Below are 20,284 nucleotides of genomic sequence, written 5' to 3'. Positions count from 1 at the left end.
TATAAAATGACTCAAATACATGGAGATTTAAGCGACAGTACATGGAAGATGTCGGGTCGGATTTCGCGGGTAAAGTCAACTTTACGTCGTTCGTCTTTGCGTGGTTACGTCACGGCCGTAAACAAAGAGAAGAAGGTCCGACTATTACTGCGCATGTTCAGTGAGGTGGGAGGTGTGTTTGTTCTGACAGGTTTTCTCTATAACCAATGAGCAGAGTTATCAGTGAATTGTTTAAAAGTTTACAAGCAAAGACGAAAGGTGACAGAGCCAGATTGGGCTTTCAGAGATGACATCTCCTAGACTTAAAAGGATTTAAAACCGACCCAGAGATGGACTCTTCTTGCTCTACGGGTAAGATAGGCCTATATTTTTTCCATTTGGGCTAAAATCTCTATTTTATTTTATGTTTTGGCGTTATTGGCTCCAAATGTGGCTTATTTGTAACAACCATTGCACAGATACCCCCAAACCAGCATTTTAATTCATGCCAAAGAGCTGAACCGAAGCCCAACTCACGTAATAACCAAATTTAGTTTTACGCATCAACCACTAGCTGCAGGAGAAAAAAGTAAAACGTGCGCGCGATGCTTAAAACGAGGGAACGAATTCGTAAATCGTGCGCACGATCATAATATTGATTCGAGTTTGAATTATTTGGGAATTTTACCTGAATATTTAGCTTAACAGCTAAAATGCAGTGTTAATATTGGTTAAATATTAAGTCATTTTCACTAAGTAATGGCGCCAATAGAGTTTGTAGGAACGGAGCGTTTAAGTTCGCGGAGTGGTCTGAAAGCGCTGCGAATAACAGAAAATATCAGGCCGCTTGATGGTGCAATTTACTAATTAAAGTCGAGCATTATAAAGAGCCATGTAATTAAATCTTGTCTTGGGATATTTGATTACAGTCTATAATTTCACTTTGGCAATGAGTGAATATTAGTTTGAGTAGGCGGAGGTCACATTGTGGTGTGTACATGCAAGTTCAAATCCACTGTGTTCTTCCATTCTCTCACGTTTAAATGGTTTAAAGGTCAAAGCCATTTTGTGCAAGTTATTTTAGCTAATGGATGTTTGGAACCCTTTTTGTAAACTAATTATAGCTTCATTCATACTATAACTGCATGGTTAAGAAACCCAAGCATCTATTTGACAGTTGGCTTTGTTGGCTAACACAAATAGCCAACAGAATAACAACAGATATTGACTGCATTCTGTTATTTTGACGACACACACACTCAAAATGTCACATAAACTGGTTATCAAACCATATGATATTTGCAAACAAATGATGCAATTATGGCAATCCCAGAGTGGTTTTCAATGGATATATGAAGACAGTTCCCTGTAAGTTCAAACCAGGTGGTCTATCAGAAATTATTGATGAATGTTTTACAAGAAAATACTATTTCAGTCTTTCAAAATTTTGTTTCATTCAATGCATCATGCCATTTCTTTAGGTTAATTTCACAAATTAATTACAATTTATGAGTGAAAATTATTCCTACGCCAAATTGTTTTCAGTGCACGAACATACTCCACTAAATTTTGACAACACTTTGTTTTCATTTTGAATCTATTGTGCATCTTTTTGTGAAATTTAAAAACCAGGTTTGTTATCTTTATTTAAAATAAATGCCACTTGGTTTGATGTTTATAATGCAAAGAAATTCAGACATTAAGTGTGGCTTAATTGTCCAAATATGTCTGGGGGCAGTGCATATTTTAATATTTTAAAAATTAGAGTCATTTACCCTTAAAATTAAACATTTAAAATCACAATGAAGTAAAAATATTCATGTTGCTGGGTTGCCAGACGCATTTACATCCCTCTAACCTGTCACTCACATGAAACAAGTGCAGCAATTAGCCAGCACTTTCTACAATCCAGTCAATTCAGTCCAAGTTTTTTTTGCACAATAAGCCGTTTGGCTCTGATACATGAAAAGATGGTTGTAATTCCCATTTCATGTCGACTTTGAGGTAATATGTTACATCTGTTCATTTTAAGTCCTCTGTTTAACTCCTTGATTACAATAAATTTGAAGCACTAAATGGGGAACTAAAACAAAAGATCAGTTCAATTCTGTCATGAAGGCAAAGAAGCAGTGAGTGGAACTGTTTGAAATGAAGAATAATAATATGAAAAACAAATGTTCTGGGTTCAGTGCGAATTAAGTTAAACTTATTTGCATCTGTCGATTTCAGTTACAGTACATATCTTTGAAGGCCGTTTTCTTAAAACAAGTTTTTTTTTTTTTTTTTTTTTCTTCTCATGCACTGAATTAGAAATCTAAAGCAGTACTTGCATACACCAGACTTAACAGTGTGATTCCTATCTATATCCTGAAGGTTTTTACAGAGGGGTTTGTTCATTTATCATTTTCCTGATTTTTCTACAACATTTTAATCTTAAATAAATGCAATTTTTTTTTTTTTTGGAGGTTGATTTATAGCGTGATTAAAAAGAGAAATCCAAAATCCCTTCTGTAAAAACCTCTGACTCTAATATGTCAACAAAATGAAACAAGAATTTTGAAGCTGGCTTCAATGTTCTGATTTTTGTTCTAGACATGTATGATTAGACGATGCATCATTTGCGTATTTAAACAAGGGTGTAGGTTTGATTTTGGCATTGGTGGGGACATAGCGACAGACAACAGACGTTTAATAGTTTGATCTAAATTATTGCTAGGAACAGTTTAGTAGATATTGATAGGGACATGTCATAGCATCCCTACTAAATTCTGCACCCTTGTATTTAAAACATTTCACTACACGTGTGGGACTGGACACTTCCACTAAAAACACCTTGTCCCCAATCAAACCTGGTTTGATATTTTCTTATTTAGTGCAACAATGTCTTTTTAAAAACAGGATAAAGAACAAATACCATTTCTTTCTGAAAATACAATACTAGCAGAACGTAAACAAAGAGGAATTCTCCTGAACTGCTTGGTTTGATATGTGAAATCATCTTTGTGCTTCTCCACTGGGGCGTTTCTGTATTTTTCCACAGCACTTGAACTCGTCACTCATTCTGGACAGCTTCAGCTGAGTTTATTTGAACAGTGAGGGTGTGATGTGTCAGCTTTGGTGGGCTGTGAGGTCTGCTATCAGCCTAGAACGTCCTTGCATGTGCGAGGCCATGAATGCATGCAGCATTTCAGATGAAATGTGATGAACACTTTCCCAGAAACCTTTCAGAAGAAATAAAAGCGTCTCCCGTTAACAGCTTTAGTACAATAAACATCAGAGTTCTAAGTGTAGAAAAGCAAATTCTTCATAAATATACAATATATCAAAGAATTCCATGTCTATTTCATGTGCTGAGTTTCAAGTTAACACACTTTTAAATTCATGTTGTTTTTTTATTACTGCAATACTGACATTAACAGAGTCTTCAAACACTCGTACACACTTAACTCACCCTTCCGCAAATGAAGGCCTTCAAAAGACCTTAAATCTGAGAAGAAAGTCTTAAATTCATAAAGTCATGGCATATGTTGCATGCATTGCTAAAATGTTTTAAAATACAAATATCCTTAAATACATTTACTTGAGATGCAAAATTAAGTGATTTTATGTTCAAAACCATTACAAATATCTGTCAAGGGGAAATGAAAACTTGTTTTCGCTTTGAATTAAGTATTTTTCTGAGCTCATTGGCAGATATATATATATATTTTTTTTTTGTAAATTTACTTCATTTTGATCAAGTTCACAGAAAACAAGACTTATCTTATGTCATATTGCTCGTCACATAAATGTATCTTGATTTAAGAATCTTTAGACATTTGCACGGGAAAGTTGTTTCCATATGGTTTGGAGCAGAGCTATTCAAACCTTTAAGCTGTTTTTTTGTAAAATGAATCAATGGAGATTGGTTAGAAGTTGTAGTTGCTAATACAAGTCATCGTGTTCCTTAAATTCTTTATTTAGTCTTAAAAATGTCTTAAAGTAGTCCTAAATGTCCTTATAAAACCTACAGAAACCCAATGAGCCTTTAAAAAATTTCTTCACAGATGTGAATTTCAGTTTTTAGCACCTTATTTTTTGTTCTTCCAGACACAATAAGCTGGTTGAAGCCTCAGTGCCACATTTTGCTTCTGTCCAAATGTTTATGGATACAGATCGTTGAAACGTACGTTTGTATACATGGACATAATCATGCTTGCTGAGTGTAATGAGTACGTGTGCAGCATCTCTCAGCACTGATTGTGGGTTTCCTCACTGTTCCCTTTCAAAACAAATGTGGTCAACCACAGAAAATGTTCCCTGGATGAATCACCGACAGCGATGATGATAATTATCCTCTCCATTAGCATGCATGTGGTGGAACTGGTGGAATCTGTTCAGTTTTCACATCCTTTTATTTATTCGTTTTGGATTCTTATTATGTGGACTGTTCTCTATTGAATTGTATGAGTGGAGTATATTTCGCTGTAATTTAAATAAATCCCTAATCTCGCTATTTTTCTCAGCTCTTTGTTTTATGAGATGTGGCTCTTGTTTGGTTAAAATTCCAAAAGCGGTTTGGAATCGTACTGCTCACATCGAGCCATCATTTCATCCTTGATTCACATGCTAAACGGAGTCATTTCTAATCAACTAAATATTAGCAGACATGCACTAAGCTGCGACTGAATATTTGTCAATGCCATGTGAAGTGTTTTTTTCATATGTGATTTGTGTAACGGCATGCATGGCTCTTCTTTGATAAATCACTCTTATTGGTCACACAAGCAGAAAAAAAAATGGATTTTCTGACCTCGTCATAAATCAAATCTGTTTTAGTTTTTTGCAGTCTAAACAGGAAAAAAAACAAAAAACATTTGTACTAGCTTAATCTAAACTAACTACAGAAGTGGTTTGAAACTGAGATTTTTGTTAATGAGTGTCTTAATGTTTAAGACAGATTTGACTTGTTTTTCACCATGTGATGTGAGATGTTGCAACCAATACAAAACCCCCACCACCACCCCCACCCCGGTGCTGTTCGGTATTTTCTACTGAATTATTTTCATGGAATTGTATGAAAATAAAAAAATCATTAAAAAAAAATCTTGATTCGAAAATGATCCTAATAAGAGAAAAAAAAAGAGAAAAAAAGTCACACTAGTAGGTTACTGATCGCAGTAAAAAAAAAAAAAGACCACATTGGAAATATATAGGAAGCTAATTTTATCTTGTGGAAATGTTTGGTATTGCACCCAAACAAAATCTTTACATGTTTTGAGACATCAACCTCAAATTTGGAAGACAGCTTGTTTGTTTTCAATGCTGATTTAGAGTAAGACATGTTTTGGAAAATATGCATTTCATATAAAAATTTTTGTGCATTTTTCATAATAAGACACTTCTATAACTTCTTATTACTTTTTACACTTCCTTCAGCAATAATCTGGCTTCTTTAAAAAGACACCAAACTTTTGTGCTCCAAAGCAATCAAAATTTGCGACAGTTTAAGTTGTAAATTTTACTTCAGGTCTAGGCTCAAAAACTGGTTAACATAAAATATTATAACTATTCCATAAATACAAAATGTTTTTGTATTATGGAAAAAGCTATCGAACTAAAGTACATTCATTTTATAAAATAAAAAAACAGTTTGAAGTTAGCAAGCCGACTGTCCTCTTCAAAAATTCCAGAGGATGACATGTTTCCATTTGTGCGACAAATGTGTTGGATACAGCGCTTGTGAAAAGCATAACAATTTGCAAAGTTGTGGACATGCTAGCAAAAGTGGCTGCAATCTAAAAGAAAAAAAATTGCAATCCCATGTTCTCACACCGAAGTATTATGCTTCCCTAAGAAACTTGGCATTCATTTGCAAAAGCATTCAAATATAGTCTAACCTCCAGTTTATATTTCCATCACCAGTTTTTTGAGAGCAAATGAGGATTTTTGTGAAAAGTTTTGCAAGCAAAAGCATTGAAATGTAATATTTAATAGGACTTAAAAGGACATGGTCATGGTCCCATTAAAAAAAAAGAAAGGAAAAACTTATATTTTGATGCTTTTGCTTTTCTCTTGCAAAAGTTTTGTAACTGAAATAAAACGAGGTGGGAGGAAAAACTATACTGTATTTCATTGCTTTTGTGAGAAAATGCAAAGTTACTCGGGGTAATGCAATATTTTTGTGAGAAAATGCAAAGTTTTACAAGAAAATGCCGTTTCCTAGGAGTACGCAAATGTTTTGTGAGAGAGCACAAATGTGACCCTGGAGCACAAAACCAGTCTTAAGTCGCTGGGGTATATTTATAGCAATAGCCAACAATACATTGTATGGGTCACAATTATTGGTTTTTCTTTCATGCCAAAAATCATTAGGACATTAAGTAAAGATCATGTCCCATGAAGGTATTTTGTAAATTTCCTACTGTAAATACATCAAAACACAAAAAACACAATTTTTCCAAGTAGTCTTACATAATTTTCACGCTGAAGTCCTCTTGAGACAAAATCAGACAATCTGAGCTCATAATGAGTGCGTTTTCAACCGAGACATTCTCATGCACAGAACAAATCAGTGATCACTTGAACATGAGAAGAAAACCGAGCACCAAGCCTTGATTTCAGGTAATCGAGACCAGCTCCTTCACCGGAAATAATGACTCACAACGTGTTTAGTCTGTCTGGCTTCACCCGAGTGACCCACTCAGATGGCCAGTGAGATTCAGACATTGTATAATGATAGAATAGAGTCAAGGCAAACAGAAAGGCCTGGCAGTGATAGATGATGTTTGTGTTGAGGAGATAACGTAACACTCTCACGGGTCAAAGTGGTTTACCATCCGAATTACAGTGATCGATTCCTCAAAGCAGAGCAGTATTTGCTTAGTGTGATCACCCTGCTGGCTCGCCAGGATCGTTCGGGTACATGATCCTCATTTCAAAGTCAAACAAGCCCACCTATGATTGTGCATTTCTCTGTCAGTGGACAGCAGAGGGCGCTCCGCACATGGCCAGAACATCACTAGATGTAGGCTGTTTCAATTTGTGTTTGAAATGTTTGGAAATGAAGCCTGGATTGTTTAATTTATATTATAGATTACAGGCTCCATTGCATTAGACTCCCTTAGCACACAGCAAGAACTGCATAAGGGAAGGAGGAAAGCTAATCTTACGGTTAGATAAGTGATATAAAAATAGAAAAGTCATAAATGAGTCTTGAAAGGCTCTTACAAGCTTTAAAGTTAAATCACGACTGCCTGTTGAAGAATCTGTCAGGTAATGGTACCGTTGTGCCTGAGCAAACACTGGAAAAACTGTTTTTAATAGATCTGCAGAAACCTTTTCAAATAAAATTAGCCTATCAAGATATGTTTTCCCACATCAGACCCAAAGTATAAACATTCATATACATTAGGAATCCATTTAAAAAAAATAAATAAAAAAAAACTGTATAAGCATGATATTTAAATTTAAATAAAAGCAAGATGTAGGTAATTAAATGGAACTTATTTTAAAATTGGTATGCATTACATCATCATTACATCATGCATTACATCATAAAAGTTTTTGTTTACATAATATATGAATGTGTACTGTGTATATTTATTATGTATATATAAATACACACACACACATACTGCATATATTTTGAAAATATGTGTATATATACATATACATATTTATATTATATTTAATATATATAAATATATTTAATATATAAACATAAAATATTTTTCTTAAATGCATACATGCATGTGTTTGTATTTATATATACATAAAATATACACAGTATAAACGCATTATGTAAGCAAAAACTTATTTTGGATGCGATTAATCATTTGACAGCACTAATATATATATATATATATATATATATATATATATATATATCTATAAACAACATTACAGAGAATATAGAGGAGTACAGAAAGAAATGAAAAATTGGTCAATAATGCAGAATGTTTTAAAAGCTTTTTTAAAAATTTTTATTGGATTATAACAGTAAACATAAATATGAGGCAAGTAATTCAGTTACATTTAAATTTAAGATATCTTGATTTGTGAAGGTGGTATTTGTATACAAAGAAATTTTAAAGCATCATATATCTACCTATTGCCAGAAACACATTGACAGAAATGTTGCTAATCTAATAAAACGCATGAAACAAAGATGCTGAGATTTGAAGTCAAAAATACGTAGTAGAAGAACTTCTGAATCATATTGCACCAGGAACGACAGATTAGAAGGGATAATACCTAGATGCAGTTACCCCACATTTTTCTGTAAAACTTCATAAGAATAAAATGTCTCACTGTTTCTTTCTTCTGCTACACAAAAGAAGATATCTTGAATGCTGGAAACAGTTGTTGGTCTCCGTTGAGTACTGTATGTAAAACATACTATAGAAGTCAGTGAGGACCTCAACAGAAGAAAGAAACTCAGATTTGGGACAATTTACGGGTGAATAAATGATGACAAAAAGGACGTTTTTGGGTGAACTTTTCCTTTAAAAATCAAACTTGGGATCCAAAACCACACTGAACACCTGCTCAAATATCATTTTAGCCAATTCATTTGAAAAGACAGAATTATGTTAATTATGTACTTGCAAGTCATGAAGACACAAATGGTACAGTTTCCTAAGAATGACCCCACAACTTTGTAATTAAAATTTTGCAATGTACTGTAAATGCATGTCATTTGTAAAATTGTAAATGCATACCCTTTTAACTAAAGCACCAATTTCTCTCACAGTCAGGACTGGGTCAGGTTTGCTGTACTTTCACGCTGACATTTATTCCCGTACACACAGAGCTGCTGACAGTAATGCATGCGTGTGAAGGCCGTTCACTGTGGGCCGACACTCAGGGGGGATTATGGGTAATATGTTGTCCTCAAGAGATGCATTTTTCTCAGCTTACAGTATCTATCATCCAGCAGTGAGGATGAGGGGCTGGAAATGAATTTGCTTCTCTTTTTTCCTGATATGGAACCTCATTTGAAAGATTCAGAGAACTTCAGCAAACAAACAAAAACAGTCAGTTTTTTACTTGTCATGCTTTAAAGTTGCATTTTGGCTATTGACAGATTTGGCATAAATGATGTTCTTATTTACACACTTGTGCAGTTAATAACATTGATTAGACAAGTGAAACTTTAACTCATACATCAAGCACTTACACTCTCATTCATCTGTGAAAATATAGCCACACAAAATTGCACTGGTTTTCTTAAGACAAACTAATAAAATAATATAAACAGGAAAACGTATGTAGAGCACCATTTTTGTATTTAACCGTTTAATGGCTTCTATCAGGTGCTAAACGTTTCTGCTACCATGCAAAGTGCACTGATATTCGTCAATGGTTTTTAATTAAATAGTGATGTAATCTGATTTTAACTTGCGCTTATGCAACTCAAAAAGCGAAACAATGACAGTATAATAAATCACACAGGGTTGGGTTGGTTTTAAAGCTGATACAGTTTATTAAACATGTTATATATCGAATATAATACATATGAGATCTTTTTGGCACCCAAAAATATAATAAATATGTTCTCGTTAAGTCAGTGATTCTACATCTAAATAAATAAACAAACCATAACTTACTCTTCAATAAATATACGTAATTTGTTATATAGATGCATTGCATCAATGTATATTATAGTTGGTCAACAGGGTCCAACAATGCTCAAATTGAAAAGCTGTGTGTGTGTGTGTGTGTGTGTGGGTTAACAGGACATCCCACTGCAGCAGGTGGAAGAGACTGAGGCCATATGGACAGAAAGATGAACTCTTCAGAGACTGCAGTTACTCCAAAAAAAGTAAAAGAACAAATACGATTAACCACAGAGTGACAGATTTAGATATGAATGGATTATATAGCACTATTTCTAATAGACAGGAGTGTTGATGTTTTGTTAACTCAGCTTTATCCTTTGACATCATTTGGAATTATTGTTCACCTAAAAAAGTGAAACTGTGCAGTAAATACATTAGCAAGCTACTTTTTGAGTCAGTCAATTTAAATGTTACTGTTTTTAGGTGTATCGGTATAAAGATGGCCATAATTTATCTGAAATATCAGTTAAAAGTATAGTTCACCCGAAAATGAGAATTCTGTCATCATAGAAGAAGATGTTTGAGGAAAAATCTCAAGAAATGTCTTTTCCAAACTCCCCAAATTCTTCAAAATATCTTCTTTTATGTTCCATAGAAGAAAGTAAGTCATGCAGTTTTGGAACAACATTTAGGGTGAGTAAATAATGACTGAGTTTTCATTTTTGGGTGAATTATCCATTAGTATGATAAAAGCAATATCATACTAAAAAAATGTTTGCATATGGTTTTTGATTATGAATGTGAAATTCTGAGGTGAAAGTAGATTCTATTTCCAAATTGTTCTAGTTCAGCATGCTAAAAGATTATTACAACCATATACATGCACATTACTATATTAGTGTATTGCATAAATCTTCGATTTGGTTTTATATATATATATATTTTTTTGTCCATATGTGAAAAAATACATGCAAAATAAAATCAAAACATTTGTTACAGTAGCACAAAGTCTGCACACCTTTGTAAGCACATTGTTGAGTTTTAAGGCCGGGAGTTTGTTGGGGCTTAAATCTTCTCCTGTAATTACATCAGTGCTCTAATGAATTGATCAGACTTACATGTGGCTTAAAGGGACACTCGTCTGCTTCCTGAGCACAAGACATCGATTTCAACTCTCATTTAAATTCATCGTACTTCATTTGTATACCAAATTCTCTTTCCAGTTACTATTGCATGCAATTATCGCATTTGCAGTCTGTTGACGTCATGTGTACGTGTCTTACTGCAGCTGTAATCCACTAAGTATAGTATTATATAATATTATTTTTATGTCAATGAAAACATGATTGACTACAGAAAGTCGAAACGAGGAGTTAGTTTCGCTAGTATCTGTGCTTGTTTAATGCCTAATTACCAGAGATTATTTTGGTGGAGTTTAGAGCTAAAATCAGGACGTGGTTCTATTCAGAGGCTTATTCGATGCTTGTGCAGGTAGGTTCTTCCCACTTTAGTTCTCTGTATTTTTGGCCAAGGCTTGACAGGAGCTAAAGTGGATTAGACTCTTGTGTTATAGGATTTACACAAATAAAGTGGATTTGGTCAGGTTAACTAAGGGAAGACTTCGGCACGGATAGCCTGACACCAGCTGCTGCTGAGAGGTTGCCTTCAATTTCAGTGCATTTGCCATCCGATAGTGAGAGGAACCTGTTTCTGGAGGGATTCTCGAAAGGGTGGGATCCAAATTTTTCCTCTGAGGAACAATGCAAATTGACTTTATGATGGCAGTCCAGGCTAATAGTAGCATAATTTTGGCAAAGCACAGTTTGAATTATTATCAATGCACAAAAATCAAACAAATTTCTCTCTGTATAGAACCTGACTGGAAGATTCGGAGAACCTTGTGGAGACACTGCAACCCAATCTCACTGGAAATTGTATCCATATTACAAGGTGGTGATTTCTTATGGATTCACACAATGTGAAATACAAAAATGTATGATTTGTCACCAAAAAAAAAAAAACCATGAAGCCGTCACTTGGGCGTAAGTAGATTGTATGAAAACATACAAATGAGTATTAGCCACCAATTTGCCAAAATGCATAGTAGTTTTGCAATGGGTATTGTTTTGGACACGGTAGTATTGTTTCATAAATGCGTCAAATGTTATAAATTGGAGCCTATTTTATACAGTTTTTTTTTTTCATTCCAATTGATCAGGTTCTGAAGGTTGGAATATACTACTTTTGCTCAGATGTTTTTGCCAAAATATCTGTCTCCGCATTTTGGGCAGTCGGATTTGACCGATTTCACAGGATAACGGCGTAGTGTACGATGTACGCAGACTCTGATATTTTTAGTTTCAGACTATGATTCCATCCTAACAGAGAATATCAAACGTTTGATAACATTTGAAAGTTTGATATTCTGAGCCGATTTTAGAACGCATCATTTTTTAATTTGTCACAAGGCGCTTGTTTCTGTGCGAGTTTGTTGTGTTCGGAACGACTTGAAATTTTGGTAGCGTGTGACCACCAGTTTTTCCTCTGTTACCATTTACAACCTCGGCATTTGTGTGATAGCGTTTTAAAGTCCATCCTTTAGCAGGTTATTAGGTTCCTTTTTTATCTTTTTATACATAACTTTGATTATTTTAACATTTGATAAACGTCAATATTTTGATCAAATATTGGGTTTTCTTTTACAGAGCCATGTTGACTATAGCAAAGCTGAGGTAGATGTTCAGTGTTACTAATGTGTCTGTTTGAATTTGATTTGTGGGAATGTTTTGCCTTTGAAATGTCAGAGTTGAAACCTTTCAGAGCTGCTGGGATCATTTACAGATCAGTTACGCAATGAGGAAGTTCTGTTCAGCATTGGGTGTGCCTTTGTGTACTTGCTTTGTTTACTGAAGCCCTGAATGCATTTTCTAGAGGTTTTTGATATTGAAACTCTGAGCATCCACCCAACATTTCAAGCTATTTGAAATAGACCCACGAAGGCAATAGAAACAAGATATACAGCAGCATCTCATTAGCAACAACTAAACATGAGAATAATTATTTGCTTAATATATTTTCGGTTTCTCTTCATCAGGACTGGCAGAAGTGTCTGAGGAGAATCTGTCAGCCGAGTATGTTTCGTGAAGGCAATGCAAGACATAAGCTCTCGCCTCAGTGCTGTAAGCCCAGAAGATTTTCTTCTCAGAATCGAGGGTCTGTATTTTTCAGAGATTAAAACATGTTATGCTTCCTAGTACTCCAATGAGTTTTGACCCTCAATGTCAGACGCATCTGCATGCTTTGGCTGAAAACTCTTGGATTGTGTGGTATTTGTTGAAGTTATCGAGGAAGGAGATGTCCTCCTCGTATGCGGTGGGCCGACAGCAGGGGCTGTGGCGTGCTTTGTCCTTCTGGTCCCTTGTTAGCAGCCGCGAGCGCTTCATGAATGCCAGCGTCAGGTCATAGTTTTTGCGGCTAGTGGTGCACTTTCCGCTGCAGTAATGGAAGACTATAGTCTCGTCACTGACGTATCCCAACCCCAGCTGGCTGACCGTCACCTCCACCTCCTGCAGCGAGCAGGGTTTGGATCGCTTTTTTGCCCGTTTAGTCCTTTTGCTCTGCTGGTTATCTCTGCGGGCTTTCCTTTCCACCAGTGTCCCAATGACCTGCTTCAGCTCACCCTCTGTGAAGCTCTGGAACATCTTCATGACTGAGATTGAGGGGAAAAAAGGAGGGGTAATTATTTTCAGTGTTCATCATGACAAAAACATTAGCATTATTTTAATTGTGCATGCCCACTTTTTCAGTGGCGCTGCTTCTAAAAGTACTTTTTCCATTCTTTTTTTTCCCATGGGGATATATAAAAAGTCTTTGTTAAAGCGTTATAAGCCATGAGGCAAACCAATCAGCGACAAGGAGAACCACAACGTTGATTTGAAGCAGAAAAAGTATATGGATATCTGTATATGACAAAGTACATGCAAAAACTGTCAAGACTATGTACTTGACAGTTGGGTTGCCAGGTCTGCGAATCAAAACCAGCCCAAATGCTAATCGAAATTAGCCCAATCATGTTTTTTCCGCCGTTTTCCCTTTCTGTTACGGGGTAGCACAGTTTTCCCTTCTTGAGGTAGCATTATTCTTATAATTTTTTTAATAAATGCAGGATTTGACAGTTACAGTTGCTAATGAGGTTGTTGACTAATATCACTAAATAAATTCTTGAATTTGGTTCTGTTCCTAACACAATGCAATCATATGGATATTGAACATTTATATATAAATGGGTTACATTTATACTTTTATTGTGTGTTTGCAGTGTATTTTAAGGTAATTTTTTGTATTCACAGCATATTCATGTAATATTCAGATGAAATTAATATTACATAAGCAATGGTTAAACGGTTATTTCTTTGAAACAAGTTTGCATTAGAAGTCACACATGAGATTACAAATTTAAATGAGCCAACTGTGTTTAATAAATACAACTGAAAGACAATCTCATTGATAATAAATACAACAGAATTACATTACATATTCATTTAATAGAGAATCATGAACATTTGCATGTCCGTAAAGTTGTTCATAAATAATATTTATGTTTTAGATGCTGTGAGCATGTCAATGTTTTAGTGTGGTAGAACCACATTTTATGTGAAATACATACGAATGCCTGTTTGAAAACAATTTGTTTCAGTTCTGGTTGGTTACCACAGTGGCATAAAAGTATCAACTTTAAAATCGAAACTTCAGGGAATATTGGTTATCAGATTTAGAGTTAAATTCACATGGAATTCTATTCAAGTGAAGTTGGTCTTGAGCCTGACATCTGGGAGGCCTGCGTGCTAAATGCAATCTGATGTAAACAACGAAAGGCTACACTATAATGAACTGCTGTCACAACACAAGAGAACATAAGGGCTTGTCATGATCTTACATTCTGATACGAGAGAGTTTCCTCCGTCAGCTGATCTGGCCCTCCGTTGCCGGCCACCTGCCACAATGGTGGACGATGAATTGCTTGGTGTAAATGAAGATGATGGAGGTGAAAGTGATGAGGATGAAGCTCTGCGGTGGGGAGGAGGGGCGGGGCTCGGGAAGAGGGAGTGGTTTTAAGGACGAGCAGGGGAAGTGCAGCACCACAGAGAATCAGGCCGATGGCAGCAAACTTCCATAACTTCATCTTAGAATGAGGAGAAGCATTGGGCCCCTGCAAAACAAAACAAACCAAACATACATCACTGAAAAAATCCCCCCAAAAAACACTGCTTTAATGTTTGCTATTTTATTGAGATTTTGGCCTCACACATTTAGACAAGTGAAGCCAGAAACATTAGATATAATTTTCATTTTGTCAGAATATACGATGCTTTTGAAACTACATCAACTAGTAGTCATTAGAGTATTATTAGACGTAATTTTGCAAGTAGCCTATATGTTAACTTTCTCTACTGATGCTAACCCTACAGTCTGCTAATACTCTAATGAGAGTTAGTTGACATGTAATTGCAAATTAATGAGAGTTTAGTTAACATGTAGTTGCAATGTTACTTATTGTTAGTAGAATGTCTCAAATAGGCTATCAAAATAGTGTAACCCTGATTATTGTCCCCATAATGGGCAGTTGATTGAAAATTGACTATGATAAAAATCAGGCCTATAATTCAGTCCATATTAACTGAAAGCTCGACATACACAAGCCGTTTCAGAGAATGAGCTGGCTAATTAATATTAGCATTAGTATATATTGCCTTTTTATTTGAGGTATAAAGCTTACATGATAAAATATTGGGAATACATATGTAAATTATTTATTGAAATATGTCATTTTCTGCGAAACTCTTCCACTTAAGGGGGAATTTGCGTCAGCGGATCCATATCATATCTATTTTTTCCCATCTTTTTTAGCAACATTCGTTCAACCAATTAGTGTGAGTTTTTGCCAAAAAATGGTAGACGGGAGGAGCTGCTGAGAAACCTGTTTGAAAACAATATTTTTTTTGTCAATTTTGGTTTAGTGACCACAGTGAAGTGCAGAAATGACAAAGTTTAAAACTGAAGCAGATTTTGAACTTAAGAATTTGAAATATTTTGGTTATCAGAGTTTAACATTAAGATTATGCTCATTGTGATTATTTTACCACCATGTGTAAGTTTGCGCAAACCCTCTTTTGGCGGGTCAGGATTTACTAAAGATATGCAATGAAACATGAAAATGAAACTGTGATTCTGATTGATCAAGAGTACTTTTAATTAGATTAGATTTGTAAAATATAAAATATTAAAAGATAAAATATTTCTAATCAGAATACAGTTACTTTTTTATTGATTACACGATTACATATTATTCATACAGTAGCAATAAATTATTCATAGTTTATTGATTCTATGGATTTGCAAAACAGAAAAGTTCAAGTTCTTTAAAGTATGTTCATTTTTGCACGCAATACTTGGTCGGGGCTCCTTTAGCGCAAACTCCAGCATCAGTGAGGCGTGGCATGGAAGTGATCAGACTGTGGCTCTGCTGAGGCACTATTGAGCCTTCAGCTCGTCTGGATTGTTGGATCCACTGTTTCTCATCTTTCTCTTGAAAATATCCCATAGATTTCATATGGGGTTCAGGTCAGGCATGTTGGCTGGCCAGTCAAGCACAATATCATGGTCAGCAAACCTGACTGTGGTTTGCTGACCATGATTTTACTGTGCTTGACTGGCCAGCCAACATGCCTGACCTGAACCCCATATGACATCTATGGGTTTGAAGTGGTTTTGGCACTGTGGACAGGTGCTAAAGTCCTGCTGGAAAAGGAAATCAGCATCTCCATAAAGCTTGTCAGCAGATGGAAGCATAAAGTGCTCCACAATCTCCAGGTAGACAGCTGCATTGACTTTGGACTTGATAAAATACAAGTGACCAACACCAGCAGACGTCACAGCACCCCAAACCATCACTGACTTAAGAAGCTTCACACTGGACTTCAAGCAGTTTGGATTCTGTGCCTCTCCAGACTCCAGACCTTGATTTCCAAATGAAATGCAAAATCTTTTAACTGAGCAACAGTCCAGTTCTTTTTCTCCACAGCCCAGGTAAGATGCTTCTGACGTTGTTTCTGGTTCAGAAGTGGCTTGGTAGCCCTTTTCCTGAAGATGTCTGAGCGTGGTGAAAAGACAGCAGAAAAGATCACTGGTGTGCACCTGCCCAGCCTTCAGGACTTGTACAATTCCAGAGTGAAGAAACCCCGGACACAACCTGTTTGCACTTCTCCCTTCAGGCAGACGCTACAGATCTCTGTGCACTAGAACATTTAGGCATAAAAACAGTTTTTCCCCATGCCATCTCCAGCTTAAACAGCTAACACATGAATCATTACCTGTGTCCTGTAATTCATTCTGTAATTCATTCTCCATCTTTAATTATTGCCTCTTTCTCAAGTATTATGTAAATACATATACATATCTGTTTATTTATACAGCTGTATATAGAGTAAATAATGCACAAATCTGTACATAAATCTACTGTTCCAGATTCATATTATTATTATTATTAATAATAATATTATCTATTGTTAAGTCTTACTATTTAAATGTTTTTTTCTGTTCTCATGTCAGATGTGTATGTATGTACCAGGAGCACCTTAAAAACCCAACAAATTCCTTGTGGAGTTTGCGCACACCTGGCGAATTAAGCTAATTCTGATTCTAATTCCGATTCTGGTGACTCTTGATGCACTGACTCCAGCTTCAGTTCACTCCTTGTGAAGCTCTCCCAAGTGTTTGAATCGGCTTTGCTTGACAGTTTTCTCAAACTTGCAGTCATCCCTGTTGCTTGTGCACCTTTTCCTACCCAATTTCTTCCTTCCAGTCAACTTTGCATTTAATATGCTTTGATACAGCACTCTGTAAACAGCCACACCTTTCAGTAATGACCTTCTGTGACTTACCCTCTTTGTGGAGGGTGTCAATGTTCGTCTTCTGGATCATTGCCAAGTCAGCAGTCTTCACCATTACTGTGGTTTCAAAGAACAAGAGATAACTGGAATTTATACTGTAGGGATGGTCATTTATTGAAACTCAAAGGTAAATATTCTAATATTCTGAGATACTGGATTTTTGACTTTCATGAGCTGTTAGCTCTAATCATCAAAATTAAAACAAAAAAATCTTTTGAAATGTTGTACTTTACATGTAATGAATCTAGAATATATGAAAGTTTCACTTTTTTTTTTTTAATAAGTCGCCAGAAAAATTATTCTAATTTTTTGAGATGCACCTGTATTACTATGTCTTTGGAAGGTTTGTGTCTTTCAAACACATTAAAATGATTATTTACATTTTTATTATTTATTATTTACTACGTATTTACATATGATGCAGTGATTCCCAAACTTTTTTGTCATCCTTCAACTAATACATTTACTTAAAGTACCCCTGAGATTTTAAAATAAATATTATTATAATAATTAACTATCACCTTTGCATGTTCACAGCTCTCTGACATTGGTCAACTGACGTCCAGGTAAATAAATAAAATATTTAGTTTTTTGGTGTTTTATTTTGATTGTTATTTTAATTTTAAATTTTTATGATTTAATTAATTATTTGGTATTAGTTCCTTCAGTTTGGGAAACCTTGATGTAATGCAATGTTTAATGCACTTAATGTTGTGAATTACAATGAACAGAGTATTTTTTTCATACTCTTTGTATTTTTATATCAATATGGTACAAGATTATCCAATACAGTGCTGTCAAACGATTAATCCATCCAAAATAAGTTTTTGTTTACATACTATATGTGTCTGTACATTTGTGTATATATAAATACACACACATGCATGTATATACTTAAGAAATATGTTACGTTTATATATTAAATATATTTATATATGATATAAATATATACATGTAAATATTTTCAAAATATATGCTGTATGTGTGGGTCTTTATATATACATAATATATGTGTGTGTACTGTGTATATTTATTATGTAAACAAAAACTTTTATTTTGGATGCGGTAAATCACGATTAATCATTTGACCGCACTAATCCAATGTGATAAATGAGTTAGGTCAAAAGTAATCTAAAAGTAATTAAAAAGTAGTCTGATTATATTACCTAAAATGTGTAAAGTAATGGATTGTTACTAACTACAGTTTTTGTCATGTATTTTGGAATGCTTATTCCTTACATATTTTTCAAATAAGCATTTTTTTTTTTTTTTTATTGCTTTGACTTTTTATTTATTTTTTTTAGCTGCACTGATGATTGACGCTGACGTTTGACACAACTGTTATTCTCAAAAACGGTCCAAGGACAGCAGTCCAACAATTACAGAACTGCAGCAATAACAAACGCCAAACCAAATTAAAACATCTTCGACTGTGTATTCAGAATCTTTCAGCTACGTACGAGTGGCCTCAAGCAAGCCGAGTTGTTGTTCCAAAGATTTCATTCACAGATGTTTGCACAAGTGGTTTGGCCATCCGCAGCTTTTCTGCTCCTCTGTTGATCTCATTCCGGTCGCAGGTCTCGGAGTGCACAGGTGTGGATTGTCCAGCCGTGTCATGTGGGCCAAATCGTCTGTATCCAGAACATTCAAAAACTGCCACATGCTCCCAAAGCGCTCTTGTTTTAATGTTTTATTTTGCAATCAGATGGGATTAAAATGGGAAGTTCCAAGCAAAACAGGTTGCGTTTACACTGATCACAAACTTCTCCTTTGGCAACTTCACAGTACACACATGAGAAGTATATTAGTAGGTTTTCTTCAGTGATTTCCCTACTTCCACATGAAGATTTATTTCTTAAACACAGGTTTAATCTGTTTTAAGGATCATAGCCTTATTGTTACAGGATTAGAATCAGTACAGTTGTAGTACCAAGGTATATTACTCTGTATCAAAGTAATAATACAGAGTACATTCAATTGTATTAAATGATTACCTTGTTAGGTACTACCATTTAATTGACACCAAGTAATTCAAAGAATAAAATATAACTTTTTACAATACGCTTCTTAATACATTAGTAATCATGAACGCCCTTGTGGATTTAAGCATACTTTTTTTTTAAAGTACTACTTATGGAAATAATATACTTTAAAAGAATATACTTAAGTGTGCACTGAATGTAATGTTCTCAGATGCCCAATTACATGTTATTTTCAATAAAGATGTATTATATTTATAGTAATTTATATTACATGCAGTCAGCTGAACTTTGGTGCTTTTTTTGCCGCACTTAAGTACATCTTTATTACTTTATAAAATATGGTTAAAGTGTAAAGTGACAAGCATTTATGAAAAAGAAAAGTCAAATATACTTGAATATAATTTCTATTAAAACTGTGTCATTTTATATATATATATGTATATGTGTGTGTGCATAAGTAGTGCATTTCTTTTCACAAAGCCTAATCATGAAAATCACTTATAATTTGTATTGTATTTTTTATGCATAATGTATATTTTATCAAATTATGGTATATTGTATGTGAATTAAAAAAAACAACAACAACTACATGCAGCTGCCATGGTTATTGTCTAAAAGACATGATACTATTATAAGTATTTATTTTTTTTGTTTACTTTATATATTAGCCAGCTTCCATTAACACACAAAGAAATTCAGTTCACAGTATGATTTTTCACATTCTTCTTAGAAAGAAAGAGATATTTCAATATCTCAAATTTAATGTTATAAATGTCAAACCATAAATACACCGATGTATTTTTTGTTTGTCACATGACCAGACACAGAACAT

At 34.7% G+C, this 20,284-nt stretch overlaps 1 protein-coding gene and 1 long non-coding RNA gene across 4 annotated transcripts; one reads left to right on the top strand and one right to left on the bottom strand.

The window, feature by feature from the left end:
- Positions 1-114: 114 nt before the first annotated feature.
- Positions 115-19,594, top strand: LOC131549182 (uncharacterized). 3 transcript variants are annotated; one of them, XR_009273351.1, is made up of 5 exons: positions 115-351; positions 9,699-9,784; positions 11,394-11,471; positions 18,008-18,036; positions 18,775-19,594. It is a non-coding gene; the product is annotated as an uncharacterized LOC131549182 (long non-coding RNA). The 3 variants fall into 3 exon arrangements; XR_009273350.1 differs by lacking the exons at positions 18,008-18,036; positions 18,775-19,594 and adding an exon at positions 12,227-12,789 and having other exon boundaries at positions 118-351; XR_009273349.1 differs by lacking the exons at positions 18,008-18,036; positions 18,775-19,594 and adding an exon at positions 12,616-12,783 and having other exon boundaries at positions 121-351.
- Positions 12,800-14,703, bottom strand: nrtn (neurturin). The gene is given in 3 exon segments (XM_058791102.1): positions 12,800-13,230; positions 14,458-14,626; positions 14,629-14,703. Coding segments are annotated over 3 exon segments (672 nt in total). The 3' UTR covers positions 12,800-12,802.
- Positions 19,595-20,284: the final 690 nt, after the last annotated feature.

This window comes from Onychostoma macrolepis, chromosome 11 (genome assembly GCF_012432095.1).
Source record: "Onychostoma macrolepis isolate SWU-2019 chromosome 11, ASM1243209v1, whole genome shotgun sequence".
NCBI lineage: Eukaryota > Metazoa > Chordata > Actinopteri > Cypriniformes > Cyprinidae > Onychostoma > Onychostoma macrolepis.
The sequence above is the reverse complement of the archived record's forward strand: the minus strand, read 5'-3'. Positions and strand labels throughout refer to the sequence as shown.